The 18,326-nt window shown below is 33.5% G+C and overlaps 2 protein-coding genes and 1 long non-coding RNA gene across 3 annotated transcripts; all 3 read left to right on the forward strand.

The window, feature by feature from the left end:
* Nucleotides 1-2,302: 2,302 nt before the first annotated feature.
* On the forward strand, nt 2,303-7,260 carry LOC120122500. Its single transcript, XM_039141640.1, has 18 exons — nt 2,303-2,437; nt 2,725-2,809; nt 2,895-2,986; nt 3,137-3,175; nt 3,261-3,314; nt 3,493-3,567; nt 4,037-4,102; nt 4,273-4,315; nt 4,790-4,835; nt 5,063-5,156; nt 5,242-5,294; nt 5,384-5,468; nt 5,562-5,664; nt 5,765-5,857; nt 6,008-6,074; nt 6,397-6,463; nt 6,575-6,628; nt 6,911-7,260. Exons 2-18 carry the CDS (start codon nt 2,755-2,757, stop codon nt 7,046-7,048), a joined length of 1,224 nt encoding a protein of 407 aa, XP_038997571.1. The 5' UTR covers nt 2,303-2,437; nt 2,725-2,754; the 3' UTR covers nt 7,049-7,260.
* Nucleotides 7,261-11,258: 3,998 nt separating this feature from the next.
* Nucleotides 11,259-15,391, forward strand: LOC120122499 (3-epi-6-deoxocathasterone 23-monooxygenase CYP90C1-like). Its single transcript, XM_039141639.1, has 10 exons — nt 11,259-11,500; nt 12,492-12,816; nt 12,903-13,052; nt 13,128-13,400; nt 14,192-14,281; nt 14,389-14,467; nt 14,549-14,655; nt 14,759-14,886; nt 15,008-15,100; nt 15,165-15,391. Exons 1-10 carry the CDS (start codon nt 11,274-11,276, stop codon nt 15,253-15,255), a joined length of 1,563 nt encoding a protein of 520 aa, XP_038997570.1. The 5' UTR covers nt 11,259-11,273; the 3' UTR covers nt 15,256-15,391.
* A 923-nt stretch (nt 15,392-16,314) lies between these two features.
* LOC120122502 lies at nt 16,315-17,992 on the forward strand. The gene is made up of 3 exons (XR_005516089.1): nt 16,315-16,363; nt 17,153-17,217; nt 17,894-17,992. It is a non-coding gene; the product is annotated as an uncharacterized LOC120122502 (long non-coding RNA).
* Nucleotides 17,993-18,326: the final 334 nt, after the last annotated feature.

The raw sequence follows: 18,326 nt of genomic DNA on the forward strand, positions 1-18,326 counted from the left end.
CATATAAGAATATTGTTGTTATTTTACATTTATACAGATCTTGAGAAAACCCTATTAAAATACATCATTTGAGATTCAAATGTAAGACCAATTTTTCTGTACATAAACAGTTTCACATTTTCTTATAATCAGTGGATAACTTTATTTTCGCTAATAATTTTTTACATAAAAAAGTTAATATATATTTTTAAAACATCTGATTCAATTTATTATATATATATAAATATATTTAGAAATTTATTGTAAAAAAATAATTTTATTTGTATTAATAGATAATTATTATTGAAAATATTAATATCTTAAATCATAGTTTTTTTAAAAAAATATTACTATTTTAAATAAATATAATTAATTGAAAAACTAAAAAATTAAATTATTTAAAAGAACTTTACTAAAAAAGCGTTAATTTTACTATGCATCCTCAAACTACGCCCTTCATTTTAAATTCATTCTTCAACTTTTAAATATTTTAATTTCATCCCCAAAATTATTACTTTCATTCCAAATTGATCCCATATTTTAAACATTCCAAATTCATCCCTAAAATATGGCTCTCATTCTATATTGATCCCTAAACTTTTATACATCTCAATAACATCCCCCAAAATCATTCAAAAGTTTAAGAATAAATTTAGAACATTCAAAAGTTTAGGTATCAATAGAGAATGAGGGTTATAGTTTTGGGATAAATTTGAAATGTTAAAAGTTTGATGACTAATTTTTAATGAGAGGAATAATTTAGGGATAGAAATTACAATATTCAATAAATTAGAGACTAATTTAAAATAAAGTTATAGCTTGGGGACATTTAATGCAATTAACTCTTTAAAAATAAGTACATATGAATACTCAAGTGCTTAAATGCACCATTACCCCTCAAGTATACCATTTATATCGAGTTATTCGCATAATATTTTTTGAGATGTTTTGTCTCTTAAATTTTAATAGTTATCTCAAATAGCTCACACTGTTAACTATGTTAACAAAAAGAGTAAATTAAATATTTAGTCACTCGACTATTTTAATAGTTATGCTTTGGTCACTCAACTATTATTTTTAAAAAAATCATCACTAAACTTAAGTTCTTGTTTCGTTTTTATCACCTAATTTAATTAGATTTATTTTTCAAAATTTTAATATATAAGAATTCATTTATAACAAGTAAAATTGATATATAAGAATTCATTTTTATCTTTGAACACATAAAATATTTTAATATTAAAATTTAAATTAACTTAAAAAGTACACTTATATACTATAATAATCTCCTATATAGTGTTCCATTATAGTGTTCATCTCTCAGTTAGGAATTTGCTTGAACAGCTCAGAGAAAAATAAAAAATACTATAAAACCCCACTCATAGTTTTGACAAAATATCTTTGAGGAGCCAAAACAATCTTATCATAGTACTGCAAAATCTGACATTCATTTTCATCCTTAGTCGTATAGTCCAACTGCAATGTTTCAAAATCCAATATGATACCCAATCAAAGCAAACACATAAAAGGGAAAAACAAAGGATTTGCAATGGGAAAAAATGGATAATCATTACTTTGGTTGAAAAGATTGGAATTAAGCTTCCTAAGTTAATCTTGATTCCCAGGCTTCCCTTGAATGATGGTATAAATATCCTGCTTCAATAATAAAGAACTCTTCCTCAACTCATGTTTGAGTGTACAACCGTTTTCGCAGGCTTTTCGTTGCAGTATTTTATCTTGCTAAGTTTTTCATAGCTGGTAATTAACGTTTGTGAAAAATATGGTGAATTATTCCTTAAACCTAGCTAGAATTGATCTTAATGTTATCATTTCGTCCTGTACCTGGAATGTATATATATATATATATATGAATTTTAGTGACTTGGCATATTGTTTCTGTTAGATTTGAACAATGGCTGTAGATATGATAAGTGCTCAGAATTTTAAAATTTTAATTTTAATATTATAATATTTTACATGTTAAAAGATAAAAATGAATTATTATATATTAATTTTATCATGATATAAATGAATTTTTATATATTATATATAATTTGAAAAAAAATCGAATCGAATTAGGTGACTAAAACAGAATAAAAATTTAAGATTAATGATGATTTTGATAAAAATAATAGTTAGGTGACTAAAATGAAACCAATAAAATAAGTAAGTGACTAAATGTGCAATTTATCCTAATGTTTTTAACAGAAGTAATTGTTTAGGGGCATTTGAGGATACAAATTAAATTTTAGGAAGCAAACATAAAGACAACTCGATACAAATCATACGTTTAGGGACAATGATGTATGCAAGCCAATACTAAAAAACGAGTAGTATTAATAAAATCGGTTCATTCTATGCTTCGATTTAGTTGGTATTGCCGTCGAAATTGCGTCCGAGTGCGTCTTTTAAGGTTCAGGCTTCAGCATCGACACTCCGGTCAAGTTCTCCTGGTAATTTCTCAGCTATTTCATACTGATTTATTCTCTTTCTTTTTTCCCTTCTCCTTTTTAATAATGATTGCAGAATATAAAATTCCTGATTTATAAAAAAAACCCGTAAATTTCCATTAGTTTTATTCATTTCAGATCTCATTAGTTTTATTCATTTCAGATCTCAATCTCAAATATTCATTTGCTTCAAAGAATCTTGCTCGGACTCCACCGTATTGTGTTCTCTGCTACTTTTTTGGGAAAATTAAAATTTCTGATGATAAAATTAAGCTGAAAGTCACTGAATCTCTGGCAGGACATGCTTGATTGAATACACGAAACAATGCGGAGTGTAAAATGCTGTTTAAATCCTAGTTTCATAATCATAGCAGTGGCAGGTGACTTGTTTGAGTTATTTGTGAAGTAGTATTTTGTCAACTAATTTTAAACTTTTTGATGCAAGTGAATTTGTTTCCTTTGCAGCTGTTCTTTCACAATCACTTACGGTTACATCTGTTGTTGTACCAAAATCCAATTGCTACGCCCTCGATAATTTTAGCAGGCTTCTTGATTTCGTATCCTTGGTTACTTGTTCTTATAGTAAATTTTGCATACAAATCTGAATATTGGTTGGTTCTCAATGAACATTTATGGCTCAAAATTTCCATTTCCATGGACTAGAGTTTTGGAAGCTAGTAAAATGTTTCTCTTAAGCTATTGACTAGAGTGATTGGGTTGGTGTTCCTTTTGCACATGAGGGGAAAGTAACATCCTTGCTCGATTCCAATATAGGAAGTCTTCCATTTCTCTTTTTGAGCATATTGCATTTCTGTATTTCCTCTAATGCAGGACTCTGACTTGGTGATCCGCTTTTGCAAAGATGTGGAGAGTAGATCACAAACGGTAGTCTTTAACTTCATGTGCTCAAGTACTACATCAATATCCTTATATTTAATTTTTTTACAAGGAAGTTCTTTGAGGAATTTGCTTTAAAAATGTTTTAATTAGTTTAAAGTATTCATTTGCACTTTCTTGCTTGCATTCTGAATAATTCACTCCACGTGTAATGCTAATTATGCAGGGATATGTAGATTTTGGTCGATATGATAAGTATAACTACTCTGTTTCTGGATCAGGGCATGTTTATCTTGTTCAAGTAAGTCTGTTTGGTTTGAACTTTTGTTTGTGCAGTAACAACTATAAAAGTGAAGGGGTATGCTGAATCTCTCCTTGCTAAAAATGGGAATGAATGATTGATAATATTGCTGTAGAAACTTTTTGGTTGTTACTGGTTAGGAAGACAGAAAGAAATACTAACATTTTTAGAAGATTCCGGCCCTTAAAATCAATTTATTACTGTTATTTGAAGTGAAAACTTTAAATAACAAATGTTGTTGCTGCCTCTTAGCTCGTTATATGAAACTGTTGTTTGGCTCCAAGTCCAACTTTAGCAAACTCTTGGGCTTCAGATGAAGCATCTAGAAGATACAAATACACATGATCCTTTTTATATTTGTAAATCATTCTGAGATTGAAATATTTCAATCATGTTTAAGTTTCAACTCTGTAATGTTTATTATATATATATATATAACCTGTTAAATCTACTTTCTCTGCGTCTACAGGAGTTCTACAATGGCGACCTGCTGAATTGTGAGCACACCTTTGACAAAATGGGACGCACTGCACAGGTTAGTCTAGTGGCTACTGTTTTTTTCTCAATTTTTTGGGAACTTGGTTGACATTACTGTTCTTATAAGTCAGTTTTTTCGTGGAGTCATTATTTATGTGAACTTGAACATTAAATTTCATCATGGCTTTTGTTTATGCATATTAATGAATATCCTTGATTGTATTTCGGGTAAATATTATATGCGGAAATTGTTTAAATGGGCAGTGTAAAGGTGTGTAAACTCTTCATATCCAGTCTTCAATATCTTATTCCTGTATATTCTAGGAACTTATTTTCCCTATGTCCTTGTAAAATGGGTTAAAATGATTATCCACCCTTGTTTACTCAACAGTGTTTTCCTCTGGTCAAATTTTATGCAGCTATCACATAACCTTTATGAAGACATTGCTGTGAATAAATGACATAAAATTAAAACATAAAAGACTATGATAACTTAGTTTCTTTGCATTTATCTTTTCTAAATTTCTTCCATTTCATTTTCTTTTCAATTTTTGTGTCCATACCGATTGCCAATGAATTTGTTCAAGTTTTCATTTCTTACCCAGAATTATTAGGGAAGGCTTTATTAATTTGGATGATTTCGTTATATAGGTCATTAACTGTTTTGTGTTTTAATCTTAACTGCCAGTGCCTGTTTTATATCAACTTCTAACATTTTTTTCATTGTCTTTGGTGTTAATCTCAGGCCAACAAAGTTGCATATGCAATGTCACTTATGAATCCACTTGCAGGTATTTCAAGCAGTGCCGTAACCTGTCTTTTTCATTCCTTTTCTCCAAACATTTCTTTTTAAGTTTTGTGCAGTATATGGAAATCATGATGTATGGAGACTTATTCCTGGTGCCAAGGCACAAGACTAATTGTTTTATTAGACAGTTTACATCCAATTTCTTCAAATTATTAATTGAGATTTGTTTTACAGTACATTTCTAAACTTAGAAATTTTTATTTTTCTCAGAGTCATTGTTGACTTGGCCATTCCCTGTGAGAAATCAGGCCCACGGATATTTGAGGGCTTTACTGTTGGATTTCATCCACGATCATGGGAAATTGTAAGAATTTTACATTTGATCTGGATTACTTTGATTTAAATGCCAAAACTATTTGATTCAAAAGTTTCCTTTTATTGTTTTGAAGGTTTATAATGGCCTGACTCAGTTGGGTTTTGAAAAATCTCACCGTGATTTTAGGTATAGTATCACTATTATGAGTAGATTATCGAGTTTATCTATTCGTGTGTCAACATTTTATGAATAGTTTTAAATGTTTCCGTGAACAGTTTCAGCACTGAACAGCATCATGTTACGCTTTATCTGACTGCTATTGCATCCCGATCCAATCTTGTACAAAAACCTGTTGTCAAGGTAATCTTTCCTTTGGTTCAAGGAGTAGAAAACTGTTAATTATTGGATGAATATGCTTTTTACCTTTTCATTTTTAAATGAGACCCTTCACAGGTCTTTCCAGAAAATGGGCCGGAGGTTAAGTTATCAGGCAGTGGGGCAACTGGGAAGCCGCCTACAACTTTATCTCCCTCGACTTTACTTCTAGATTGGAGATGTATATGCAACATTTTCTTAAGCAGGTTGATGTTATTTTCAATTATAATCTGCTGAATTAGCATTTGTAATCCTATTTTTCCCCTACTTTTATTCTTCAGGTATAAAGGCCCACAATTCCCCATATAAAGTTAAGATCTCTATTCCAGTAGAGGGCTACGAACCAATAGAGTTTGTTCTAACAAAGATGTGCGGTAAGCTCCCTGATTTTTTTCTCGGATGCTAGCTTTTATCAACTATCATTTTTCTGTAGTCCATTACAGCATCTTTCTGGTAATAGTGATGCATTTTCCATAAAGCTTGTATCAGCTAATTCAAAAGTTTTTTCCCCTTGATATTTTCAGAATACACACAAAATCAGGAAGAAGATGCTACGAGAGGGTGGGCAATATTCGGAATAATTTCTTGCATGTATGGAAATCTCCTATTTTTTTCCTCAGTTGTCCTACATGTGTTAAGCCATGCTATCTCAAGTAGTTAAAAGGTCACTGCACCAGGTGCAGTGTTTTAAACAAGTTCCCAACAACAGATTAATTGTCTTTAATTTACTTCAAACCATGCATATGGCATGGAGTTTGGCACTTATGATTTGCATATTTCCTATATTTTCTGGGGCATCTATGTCTGCTACCGAAGATAAATGAAAGTTGAACTTTTTACTTTTGTTCTGAAATTTACCGTATGTCTGAATTGCTCCCATGTTTTTCTATTAAAATAAGTTTGTCTTGGGCAGATTAATGGTGTCGTCAACGCTATTTTGCCGTGTAGGGTTTATTTACAAGACACAAATGGGACGCCAGGTGAGCTGTTTAGACTATAGTTTACTTTTTTGGCCAGAAGATTGTATAGTTTAGGAATATTGTGTTAGTTTAAAAAACTTATGTATATCTTACTTGGAGTCTTGGATGCAGCTTGGGATTGATGCACTGCCGGGCATGACGATTCTTTCTGCCTGTTTAGAGACCGTAAGTTTATATAATTTTTATGACAAATAATATTACCAGAGGTTTCAAAGATCTTCTCAGGCAATTAATAGCTGCTTTGGAGAATTCAAATCATTCCCCGTGGCTAACTTGAATAACTTACTTCCAGAGTGACTAATTATCATTGCTTCTTAAATTAATTCTCTTTCCGTATTACAACTTTCATTCCCACATTGAGAACTTGCAAAGTTGGCACCTTCTAAATTCAATAACTTCATTTCTCCATATATCGCTTCCCATTAATGTGCAAAATGCGTATAACAGGTGAGTGGAGCAGGGCAAGGCTACTCGAGAGTAGAGGATGTTAACACTGGGTCAGCCAATGAGGTCTCATGGGAGCGCCCATCTAGTGCTGCTCAAGGAACATGGACACCCAGTGAAAGCAAATATGGTTCAGTGTAAACTTTGCAGCCCTTCCCCTAAAATTGCTAATTTACTTCTCACGAATCACAGGTACAATCAATTTTGCTTCATCTATTGTAGTCTCCTGGTGTAAGCATCTGTATTGCTGTTATTTCCAGATGTAGCATTCAGAAATTACTCCCAGGTCACAACTCATGAAATTTACGCTTTTCTCCCACCTTATTTTAACCGAAATATGTACTTGAAGTTGTTATGATCAATGCTTTTTTAGCCTTCAAAGTAACTTCCTTTAATATGTGAAGAATGGTTGGGAAGGAAACAAGTTTTTTTTAAGCTGCGAATGTTGGGCCGGTAATCGAACCAGTTAGACCACTGGTTCACGGTCAACCATAGATTTTTTTTAAATGGTATTTTTAGCCATTTCCCCCCTATTCCTGGTTTTTTATTGGTTCATAGTGATATCCGATTTTGTACTACCGGTCGAATTGGTTGGATTGTCAGTGTTCTATTAATCTGTCGGTCTGATTCGGTTTTGAAAACCATTTGTAAGGAGAATGTAGAACCGGAGCAAATTCAATGCTAAGGTTCTGTTGGAGAAAGAGTTTGAATTTTCCATACCATTGATTGAATTAATTACACGTTTGATATTTGTTATTCATGAATACCCAGGGGTGTACATCTACCATTATATCAAATTTTATGTTTTGGTCACATTTGATATTTGGTATTTAAGAATGGCCTGGGATGTACACTTACGCATTCTATCAAATTAGAGATATCTAATATTTAGGAATTCTATCAATTTGGTCCAATATAAAATCCTAAAATATCTCTCAAAATCCCCATTTTTCCAAACACTCATTCTCTAACGTCGTCATTGCCTGTTTGTTCAACAGCCACTGTTGCCTTTCCACGTCAGTAACACACCCCTCGTTGACCCCTTATATCATCGTTCAGGCCTTATAATCACTGAACTTAGTCGCACCCCTCATTAATTTTTTTTCTCGATTTTGAAAATTAGATTTTCGACGAACGGTTGGAAAGTAGGGCTAATGAATGTCGGGCTACTGTGAGAGTGATAGATAAGGAGAGAGAGTTGATGGGAACAACAAAAAGATGATGTAAAAGAACGACGATGATGGCGAATGTGTGGAGACGTTGCGACGACGGTAGTGAGCAAAGCTGCAATGGAAGTCCGAGGAATCATCGGATAAGTGATGACTTTGTTATGATATCCTAAAGGGGTGACTATGAAATTTAGGACAAAAAAAGCGAAGAAAAGGTTGGACAACAAAGAGAGAGAAAATGAAGACGTGAAGATGGTGGTGTGGAGAACACGAGGATCATCAATAGAGATAAAATGGAAATAAAAAGGGATATTCACGCAATGAATCCATAAACTTCAACCATTTTGAAGGCAACCCACTAAATTATTTTTAAAATTTTAATAAATTATTTTAAATTAAAATGAGAATCAAATTGATAAGATTTCTAAATATTGAGGATTTTTTGGATTATTTTGAATTAGCGTTAATTTGATAGAATGTGTAAATTTTGAGACAAAATTTGTTATTATACAAATGTCATATCATCATTTTCATTAAGTCAACGGTCAAACCTAACCGCAAATGACCAAAGAAGAAATAAAATATAATGTTAAGTATAATTTATAAAGAAAAAAAATAGTTGAATGACCAAAATAGGAACATGAGAATAGATAGGGACCAAATAGGTAGTTTACCCTATATTTTAATGAGATTTTTAAAATTCTAAGAGCCAAGCAGATTTTTGTAAAAGCTTTGAGGGCCAAATGCAAATTTTAATTTTTTTTGAAAGAGTAATGATAATTTTCCAAAAGTTTGGCGGCCCGATCCCTTCTTATATTTCACTACTGCTTGTTTTAATCGAATCCAAATTTATCTTGAATTTGAATCCTAACGAATACAAGTTTATGAATTTTTCATAATCAAATTAGATTGAATCCGATCAAATTTTTGGCTTTGTTGACAGGAATACATCATGGATCCGATTCGGGATTAATTCGTGGGTCCGATTTAATGGCTAGTATCTTAAACTGTGCTGAGATTGCAGAGGCTATATGCTTTTATTCATTAGTACTTGCACGATAAGGGATAACACTGAACAAATAAAGTTGGACAAAATGTTCAATTACTTTTGCTTTTTGATTGGCACTGGAAGAGAAATATGTAGCAGTAGGATAGATCACATGTCTTATGCGTAGCTTTTAGGTTTTCACAAAGTAAATATCATGCCTTTGTCATACTTTTATTGATTAATTAATATATGCAGACTGCAATACCAATCGCTTAATTTTTGTTATTTTAAAAAAATCCATTTCTGCATTTACTTTTTGCAGAATCAAGTGAAAAGAGGTATTTTAGTTGGACCCTTATGGTAGAAGTACTAAAAGGATGGGAGATCGTTTGAGTCATGGAGAGCATCAACATGCGTATTTGAAAAGGACGTCGGGAAAACTATTTTCTCACCTGACGACTTAGGTAAGATGCATGCAAGACATAACGTCTTCTCCAAATTCGGTTCAGACATCATGCGAAAAATGCCTTGCAATTCGGTCGACTTCAAGAAGTCGTCAGGTAATGTAGAGGATTTCCCCATGCACCATACATTCCACCCTAGTTGAAAAAATAATTTCTTAAACATCTGAAATTTATAATAAACAAACATCTACGTAAAATATTGATTGCAAAAATAAACCAAACGTTAATTGTGTTCTAAATAAATTTGTCTTAATTGATGTAATCATTGAATCGGATATCGTCTTTCGAATTCTTCAAACTAATAACAATATGGAGGAAGCATAAGGATAAGCACCAGTAACCCGTGAGTAACAGAATTTGAAACCCCAAGCTGCCTTCTAAGGTTTCCTCTATTTGCCAACAACTCGACTCATTCTTATTTCCAATACCATAATAGCTCCATAATTTACGTTCTTTTAGGACATTAACCTATCAATAGATCATCACATGCTTTTTATTTTACGTAAAACGTAGGTTGGTCCTCCCAAGGGAAGGGTATTCATAGCCCAAGAGACTAAGAGAGTAGGGTCTGCAGAGACTGCAATTTGCTATAGCTTAGAACTGCTGTTTCAGCTTGAAAGACCATGATATCTCGTCTGCCATTGCACAAATTGTCATAAAAGTGATGTTGACGTACAAACCATTTTATCTTCTAAATTAGATTGTCTTTTTCTGACTGATCATATGAGAATCATTTACAAGAAGAAATGGAGAAAAAAAGATGATTCCACTAAATTCATAATGTTGATGTTGTTTTGTCATGGAGTGCTTTTGCCTTTTAGACATTGTTAGCAATATCCGTTAAGCCTATCCGCACGTTCTCCCCCTCTTTGCCAGCCTCGATTGCAGAACGGCAGAACCACCCCCCACATGGTTCACATGCACGAGAACGGACCACAGTTAACCCCCAAAAGATTGTGTTATAAAAATTGCGAGAGAGAGAGAGAGAGAGATAACAAGTGGGTGGGTGGTGAGGCACAATGGGCTTCATTTAACCTTTTTTTTCTCCTTTCAACTTTTGGAACACGTGGGTAGTAAGTGTCAGCCATATGGATTTGACTTTCTTTCATGGTCCAATGCTCAATGTTGGGAGAAGAAGATAACTATGAATTTAATGAGTGAAAAAAGCCTTGAAAAAGGAAACAAGATTTGTGTATCCAAGTTTGGATTTTGAATGATTAAAAAGATGAAGAAACTAAACAAGTTCATTAATACAACAGAAGCAACAAAGGGGTTTAATTAAGGCCACCCCACTCGTGTGTGTGTGTATATATATATTGTATTATGTGAGCCAAAGGGCAGCAGGGATGGGTACATATATCTCTATCTAAATGAAGAGAATACAATGAACAAGCGTGGAGCATTTTTGGTGCACCCAATGTGGCCAACTCATTAAATGATAGGTGCAACCCCTCTAGATCTTCGGAATCTCTCTCCCTAGTTAGCCCCTTCACAATAACAAATTAGTTTTCTTTTCTTTTCCTTTCCTTTATCCCACCTCCTTATTACTAAGTTGCCAAGTATAATTTCTCTCCCTCCCTCCCCCCCCCTCTCTCTCTCTCTCTCTCTCTCTCTCTCTCTCTCTCTCTCTCTCTCTCTGTCTATCAAAGAGCTTCATCATGTATATAAAGTAGTTTCATAGTGAATGAACTGTCAAACCAGAAGAAAAGCTTGGCTACAGCTAGTGTTTGGCTCTTCCAGAGAAGATGGTATGGGGCATGGGATTGTTGATGATGATGATGATGATGGGTATTTCTTTAAGATTGTTATGGTACAACAAGATGAGGATGAAGATGAGAGAAAATATAGAAAAGAATAATTGTGGAGTGCCAAAAGGGAACTTGGGTTGGCCTTTGATTGGTGAAACTCTTGACTTCATAGCTTCTGGTTACACCTCTCGACCTGTCAGTTTCATGGACAAACGCAAGCTTCTGTAAGCTTCCCCCCCCCCTCTTTCTTTTAATCCACTGTTCATTTTCCTTTTCACTTTTGTTTTTGGTAATCGTCTTCTTCTTTGCTAATTGTCCTTTTTCTTTTATCTGCTTTCTCCATGACTCCATCTTAGTATTCCTATAGTATTTATGTTTTCATCTTTTTTAAAATCAAGTGTTTATAACGACACTGGAAATTAAATTCTTTTTGTTCATATATTTTTCCTAACTAGTTTTCAATATTTATGTCAGACTTTATTTCGATTAATTAATTCAGATAACTGAGAATATTAAATGAACTTATGTTTTTCTCTTTGATGATGGAAACCCTAGACAGATATGCAAATCATCACTTCATCAACGTCCCCATCATTGTATTTTTTGTTATTTCCTGTTTTAAATAAATGGGAATTATCATCATTTCTTATTATTTTATGTAAAGTTAATATATATATATATATATATATACATAACATAATATAATTGCTCCCAAAGTTTGCAGTTACATGAGATGCATGGCAATGGCATTATCATATGCATACAAGAAGTAGTTTGTTTTTTTTTTCATTAAATGATATATGTCCCAAGAAGAAATTCTTCATTAATGAACAACGACAGCTGCCTGCTCCGATTACATCCATAAGTGACATGGCCTAAAATGTTGTAGTGAAAAAGATTTTTTGTTTTTGTTTTTTGAATTAAGAAAAAAGCCATTAAAGCTTGCAAGTACGAACTTTGAGCAATTGCCATAGTTGTAGAAGCTCCATTGCTTAGTTGCAGGCCGTGAACTTCAGCTCCTATTCTCCATTGTTTTCAGCTTTTCAATGAAAATCTACCGTTTTGTTTCCTGTTTTGGACTATGGTTCTTCTTCCATCAATGAACCTAAATCAACGAAACAAAAGCAATGAAAACTAAGCCTTTCGAGTTTCAACTGCAAGCAACAAAGCAAGACAAATCATTTGCTACCTTTGTTTATGTTTGTCTTTTTTTAGGCATGGGAAGGTGTTCAAAACACATTTACTGGGAACACCCATCATTGTGTCCACAGATCCCGATGTAAACAAGGTGGTTTTGCAGAACATTGGCAACATCTTCGTCCCCGCTTATCCCAAATCCATCCAAGAGTTGCTTGGCGAACATTCCATACTTAAAATGAATGGTAATCTCCAGAAGCGAGTCCATGCACTAATTGGAGGTTTCTTGAGATCACCACAGCTTAAAACCCGTATCACGAAGCATATCGAAAACACTGTCAAATTAACTCTGGGTTCGTGGCAAGACATGCAGCTGTTACATGTTCAAGAAGAAACCAAAAAGGTTCCTTCTTTCGAATCAAACATATATGTATTATTAATTCCAAACATAACACATAAATGTCTGACTATGGTTCATGGAAATGTCAGATAACATTCGAGGTTTTGGTGAATGTTTTGATGAGTGTTGGTGCCGGTGAAGATTTGAACTTTTTGAAAAGAGAATTCGAAGAATTCATCAAAGGTTTAATTTGTTTGCCCATCAAATTTCCAGGAACAAGACTATATAAATCTCTGAAGGTGAATATATACATCTCTACATGTTTGTATAAAAGCAATTTTTTTCAGTAGGTTTGTTTTTTTGCTTCATTGTAGGCCAAAGAAAGGTTACTGAAAATGGTGAAGAAGATAGTGGAGGAGAGGAAATTGGTTATGGAGAAAACGGACGAAAAGGGTATGGCCAGGGATGCAGTGGAGGTGCTGTTACGTGACAGTGAAGAGTCAAGTGAGAAGCAATCTCTACCGTTGGATTTCATCAGTGGGAACGTAATAGAGATGATGATCCCTGGAGAAGAGACTGTTCCCATGGCGATGACCCTAGCTGTTAAATTCCTCGGTGACTGCCCTATTGCACTCCACCAGTTGATGGTACGTATCATACTTTTACCTTTTCCTTTTTTTTCATCCGACGGTTAGGATTGTTTTGATTTCATCTGCAAGAGTGGGATGCCAAAGCTAAGTATTTGACTTTTTTTAACTTTTCCCCCTTGGAAATGCAAAAGTCTCTTCATGGCTCCATATTTTTCATTAGACACACGAGTACATACACGTGTAAGACAGATTGTACGTATGGAGGGCCCCAAGTTCTGTCATAAAATAGACCATACTTTGGCCTGTAAGAGATAGTACTGTCACTCCCCTTATTTTTTTTTTATTTTCCTTTCCCTTTGTCAGTTTTTCAATGAACCCTTCTTTTGACATTACCATTTGTACTTTTGGGATCACAATTTCTAAACCGAAACTTGAGTTTTTTTATATATACAAAAAGAAAGTATCCGAAACCATGTTGTTTATTAAGAGGATTTCTGCATTTATCTCAAAGACATGGAAACTACATAATAAGTACAAAAAAATTGTAAGTTGGTTTGGTTTCATGTTAAGATCTCTCTGCTGGAGAAAGTAAATGAAGAAGAAGTTTCATGGGGGCAATCTTTTAAGATTAGAATTAAAGAGAAAAATGTTGGGGAAAAAAAGAACTAAATATACTTGACAGTTCCTTTTTTACTTCATGAAGAAACAACGAAGTTAAAGTGATCCGATGGCATTAGTTTTGGTTTCTTTCATTGAAAAAGCAAGGTTTTTTTAGTAATTTTTCTTTTTGAAGCAAAAGAGAGAAAGAGAAGATTTTTAATGTATAGTTTTGATGTTGATATCTGCAGGAGGAGAACATGGGACTAAAGAAGCAAAAGAAGGATTCTGGTGAAGATTATAGTTGGACTGACTACTTGGCTTTGCCTTTCACTCAAAATGTGAGTCGCAAATTCTAGTGAAGATGCTCTCAAGGTTTTGTTTTCCCCTCCTTGTTATAGTTGGATTCTAGTGAATTTGTTATATGTTCTTTTTCCCTATTTGTTAGGTGATAAGTGAGACCCTTAGACTGGCAAACATCATCAATGGTGTTTGGAGGAAAGCACTTAAAGATATAGATATTAAAGGTAGTTTCATTCTAGTGTTGCTTTGAACTTGAATCTGCATAAACAATGGGGGGAAATCATTTAAGAACATTGTTTTTGCAGGTTATTTAATACCAAAGGGATGGTGCGTACTGGCATCTTTTATTTCTGCTCATATGGATGAGGAAATTTATGAAAATCCACATCTTTTTTATCCATGGAGATGGGAGGTCTAACTTAAAATAGTTGCAGAGCAATTTGATTCCTTAAAGTCGTAAAAAAAAATATAAATTTAAGAGAAAATTAAAGGGTTTAATTTGTTTGTTTTTTCAGAAACTGGGAGCTGCTGTTAACAACAGCAGCTTTACACCATTTGGAGGTGGGCAGAGGCTTTGCCCTGGTTTAGAATTATCAAGGCTTGAAATTTCAATCTTCCTTCACCATCTCGTCACCACGTACAAGTAATTCTATCTAAAATATTGTTCTTCATGGTTGAATTTTTCCAGATTTCGCCATCTCTTACAGTTATGTCGAAATTCGAAAACAGCCCCTTGTTTTTTTGTTAACTTGTTCTATATGCAGATGGGTAGCTTGCGAGGACGAAATCGTTTACTTTCCGACAGTTAAGATGAAGAAGAAGCTGCCACTCAAGGTCACCCCCTTGAGCAACTACCGGAAGTTTGGCCCATCCATGAAACACAGTAGTATTAAAGAACCGAATATAGTTTGAATTTGATAGATATAAACAGACAGAAACATTGGAAGTTTTATCCCCACACCAGAAAGGAGCCATTGGGAATGGGATTTGTATAGCTGCATCAAAGCAATGATCTTTTGAGGAAGATGGGGGGATGAGTGTTATGGTGTTAGTTCTCATGTCGCCTTCTTTGTTTAATAGCAATAGAGGTCCTTGGGACCCTTCTCTTTGGTCCTTGTATATTGAATGCAAGTGGGGATCATATAATCCAACTTTCATGCCTAAAAGATTCAATTCATTATGTTTTCTTCTGCTTTCAGTTTGATAACAACATTTGTGGTACTGCCTCCAATAATATCGTCACCAGAATGTAACTAATGGTTCCAGATTCGTTTTCAATTAAATGTTAAATATGATTTTGAAAAAATAAGTTGACAAAACAAAAATAATAGTTTAGCTATCTTAAATATTTATAATTAAATGTAAATTAAAAATATTTTTAATATAGGACTTCAGATGAAAACTTTATTATTCAAATCCGGCCTAAGTGGAGTTGAATGAATCGCCCGACCCACTTATAAATGGTATGCAACAATCATTGAGCAAAATATTTAGAGTTGGTAAGCATTAATAACATTCCATGAAAGGAGTGGATACACACATGGGACATGGCCCCAACAAGGAAGATAAGAACAACGGCCCCATGGATCAAAAGTCCAAGAAAATCAGAGAACCCAAACCTCCGAAAGAACGAGTAGAGCAGAGCAGAGCAGAGGAGGGAGGTGAACCGCCGCGTCTCCACCTAAACAAAGTAACAAACGCCTCCTACAAGGGAGGTAATTTTTTTATATGCAAATAGAGCCGTTAACTTTACTAAAAAGGAGAAAATATTCAAAATTACAATGATGTTCGAAAATTATACACGTAATTAGAATATTTTCTTATAATCGTTGATCAATAAACTAGATATAACATCCCAATCAGCGGGTCATTGACCAATATGTAAGAACTCAAAATTTAGTGGTTTAATTAGAATAATTTAAAAAATTCAAAGACTTATTGTAAATTTTTTTGGTTAGGATATGATATCAAATTTGGATTATAAGAGGGGCAATATGGTCTTTTCTCCATAAAAGATTTTTATCTCATGTTTCTTTTAAGGGATAAGCACGTGTATATGGGGAGAAAAGTCTGAAAACCTTGCTTTTCTTCTTCCTCTGTCGTGAACTCCACTCCCAAAGGTAAGATTCTGAAATTGGTTGTTTTCCTTAAATTTTGGGGTTAGTTTTGAAGCTTAAGTGCTACATAAGCTTAAGGAAAGCTTGTATACTAGTAGAACAACAAAAAAAGTAAATTAGAGATAAATTTGTAAAATGGGTTTAGAAATGAAATTTTGATATGGAATAGTTTTTGAAGTTTTATTGAGATATTTGACTTGTCAATGAGCTAACTAAATGATTATGAGTATTAGAAATGATTAAGAGTTTTGTTGAAAACATAGTATGATTTTTAGATGCAAGTGTTTTAGTGAAATTTTGTATGATAGGGAGTAGTAATGAGGACAAGTTGGGTTGGAAGTATAAGGGTGAGTTTAAAGGCTTAAGGTGTGATGAATATAAGAGATTTATGAGGATTTTGGGTTATTTTCGAAGTGAAAATATCTATTTTAGGCTTCGAGTATCGGTACCGTTAGAACAATATCGATACTTCAAGGGTTAAATCTGTGGTTTTCTTAAGACAATATCGATACCGTTTGAAGAATGTATCGATACTGAGTGTGTAGTATCGATACCATTTTCAAGATACAATTCCAGAACCTCGGAATGATATCGGTACCTTGAGGAGGTATTGATACCCCTAAAGGTAAGTATCGGTATTGTAGTGGTAGTACCGATACTTCTAGGCATGAAATGAAAATTAAGTGTTTCTTGCATCATAAGTTATTTTGATGGGATATAAGTGATTTGAAGAATGATATTGATTTTTGATTGGTTTTGTGTACTGGTTGAACGTAATCAACTTCCGGTCAGCTAGACATATTAAGTATCGATTCGAAGGTGTTAAGGATTTTGCTTAGAACTTCAGTGAGGCAAAGGTGAGTGCAACTTCTTGGTTTTGTAACAAAATTGAGGAAGGCTTGCGATAAGCTAACCTCAGTGATTTCGATCGAAAACTTTATAATTTCTTTTATGTTAATTGCAATGTTTTATTCAATTTATATTATATAAGCTATGTTTTCTTATCATATGATTATGGAAATGTGAACTTTGAACAAGTGTATGCGAAAAGACTTTATGTGAAAGTAACTATGTGAATAAGAGACACATCGAATAATGATTGAAAATAATTATGTGATTAATAGCCCAAGGTATATGTATGAGGATTAGCAGTATAATTGGCATGCCAAGAGTCGAGGGTTTTATGTGGTCCTTCGGGACAAATATGTGGCACTTCGGTGCAAACCTATGTGGTCCTTTGGGACAATTATGTGACACTTCGGTGCAAATTACGAGCTGTGGTGACAACATTAGTGTACAACCTCAATGTACTCAAATACCTAGAGTTCTCAGTAGTATACATTGGGCATTTGGAACAAAGCTAAACGAAGTGAATAGTATATGTATAAATATATCATTTTGATATGGAAAATAAGTTGAAATGCTTTATAAATGCTTTGATAAAAACCAATAAAGATTTCGTTTAATAAGTTGGCACTATTAGTATTTGCCTCACTAAGTCATCGACTTAGCGTGTGATTTTCTCATGCGTAGGTTTGAAGAAAGTGGAAGACTGATTGGTTGAGGATAGCATACTACTTGAAGATCATATCAGGACAAATTAAATGTAGGTTTTTGTGTTAATTTTGTAAACTGTTGGCATGTATTATACGTTTAATTTGAAATGCTCTGATCGATTTTGTAAACTCATATATTTTGTATTTATGTAAACTATCAAAGCTTTTATGTAAATATGAATGTGAAATGGTTATTTTATTTAAGTTAAGATTGATACCTTTTTATATTGATCAATACTTTTAAATTGTTCTTATTTGTTAATTACACATGTTTTTGAAAAGTCAATGTGACACCTTTGAATTTCGTATCCGGATCGGGTACGGGTTAAGGGTGTTACACTAGACACTTGAGATCATTCAAGGATCATACAAGGAAAATATTAGAAATCATCCAAGAAACTCTAACAAAA

Source organism: Hibiscus syriacus, unplaced genomic scaffold (assembly GCF_006381635.1).
Source record: "Hibiscus syriacus cultivar Baekdansim isolate YM2019G1 unplaced genomic scaffold, ASM638163v2 tig00110387_pilon, whole genome shotgun sequence".
NCBI lineage: Eukaryota > Viridiplantae > Streptophyta > Magnoliopsida > Malvales > Malvaceae > Hibiscus > Hibiscus syriacus.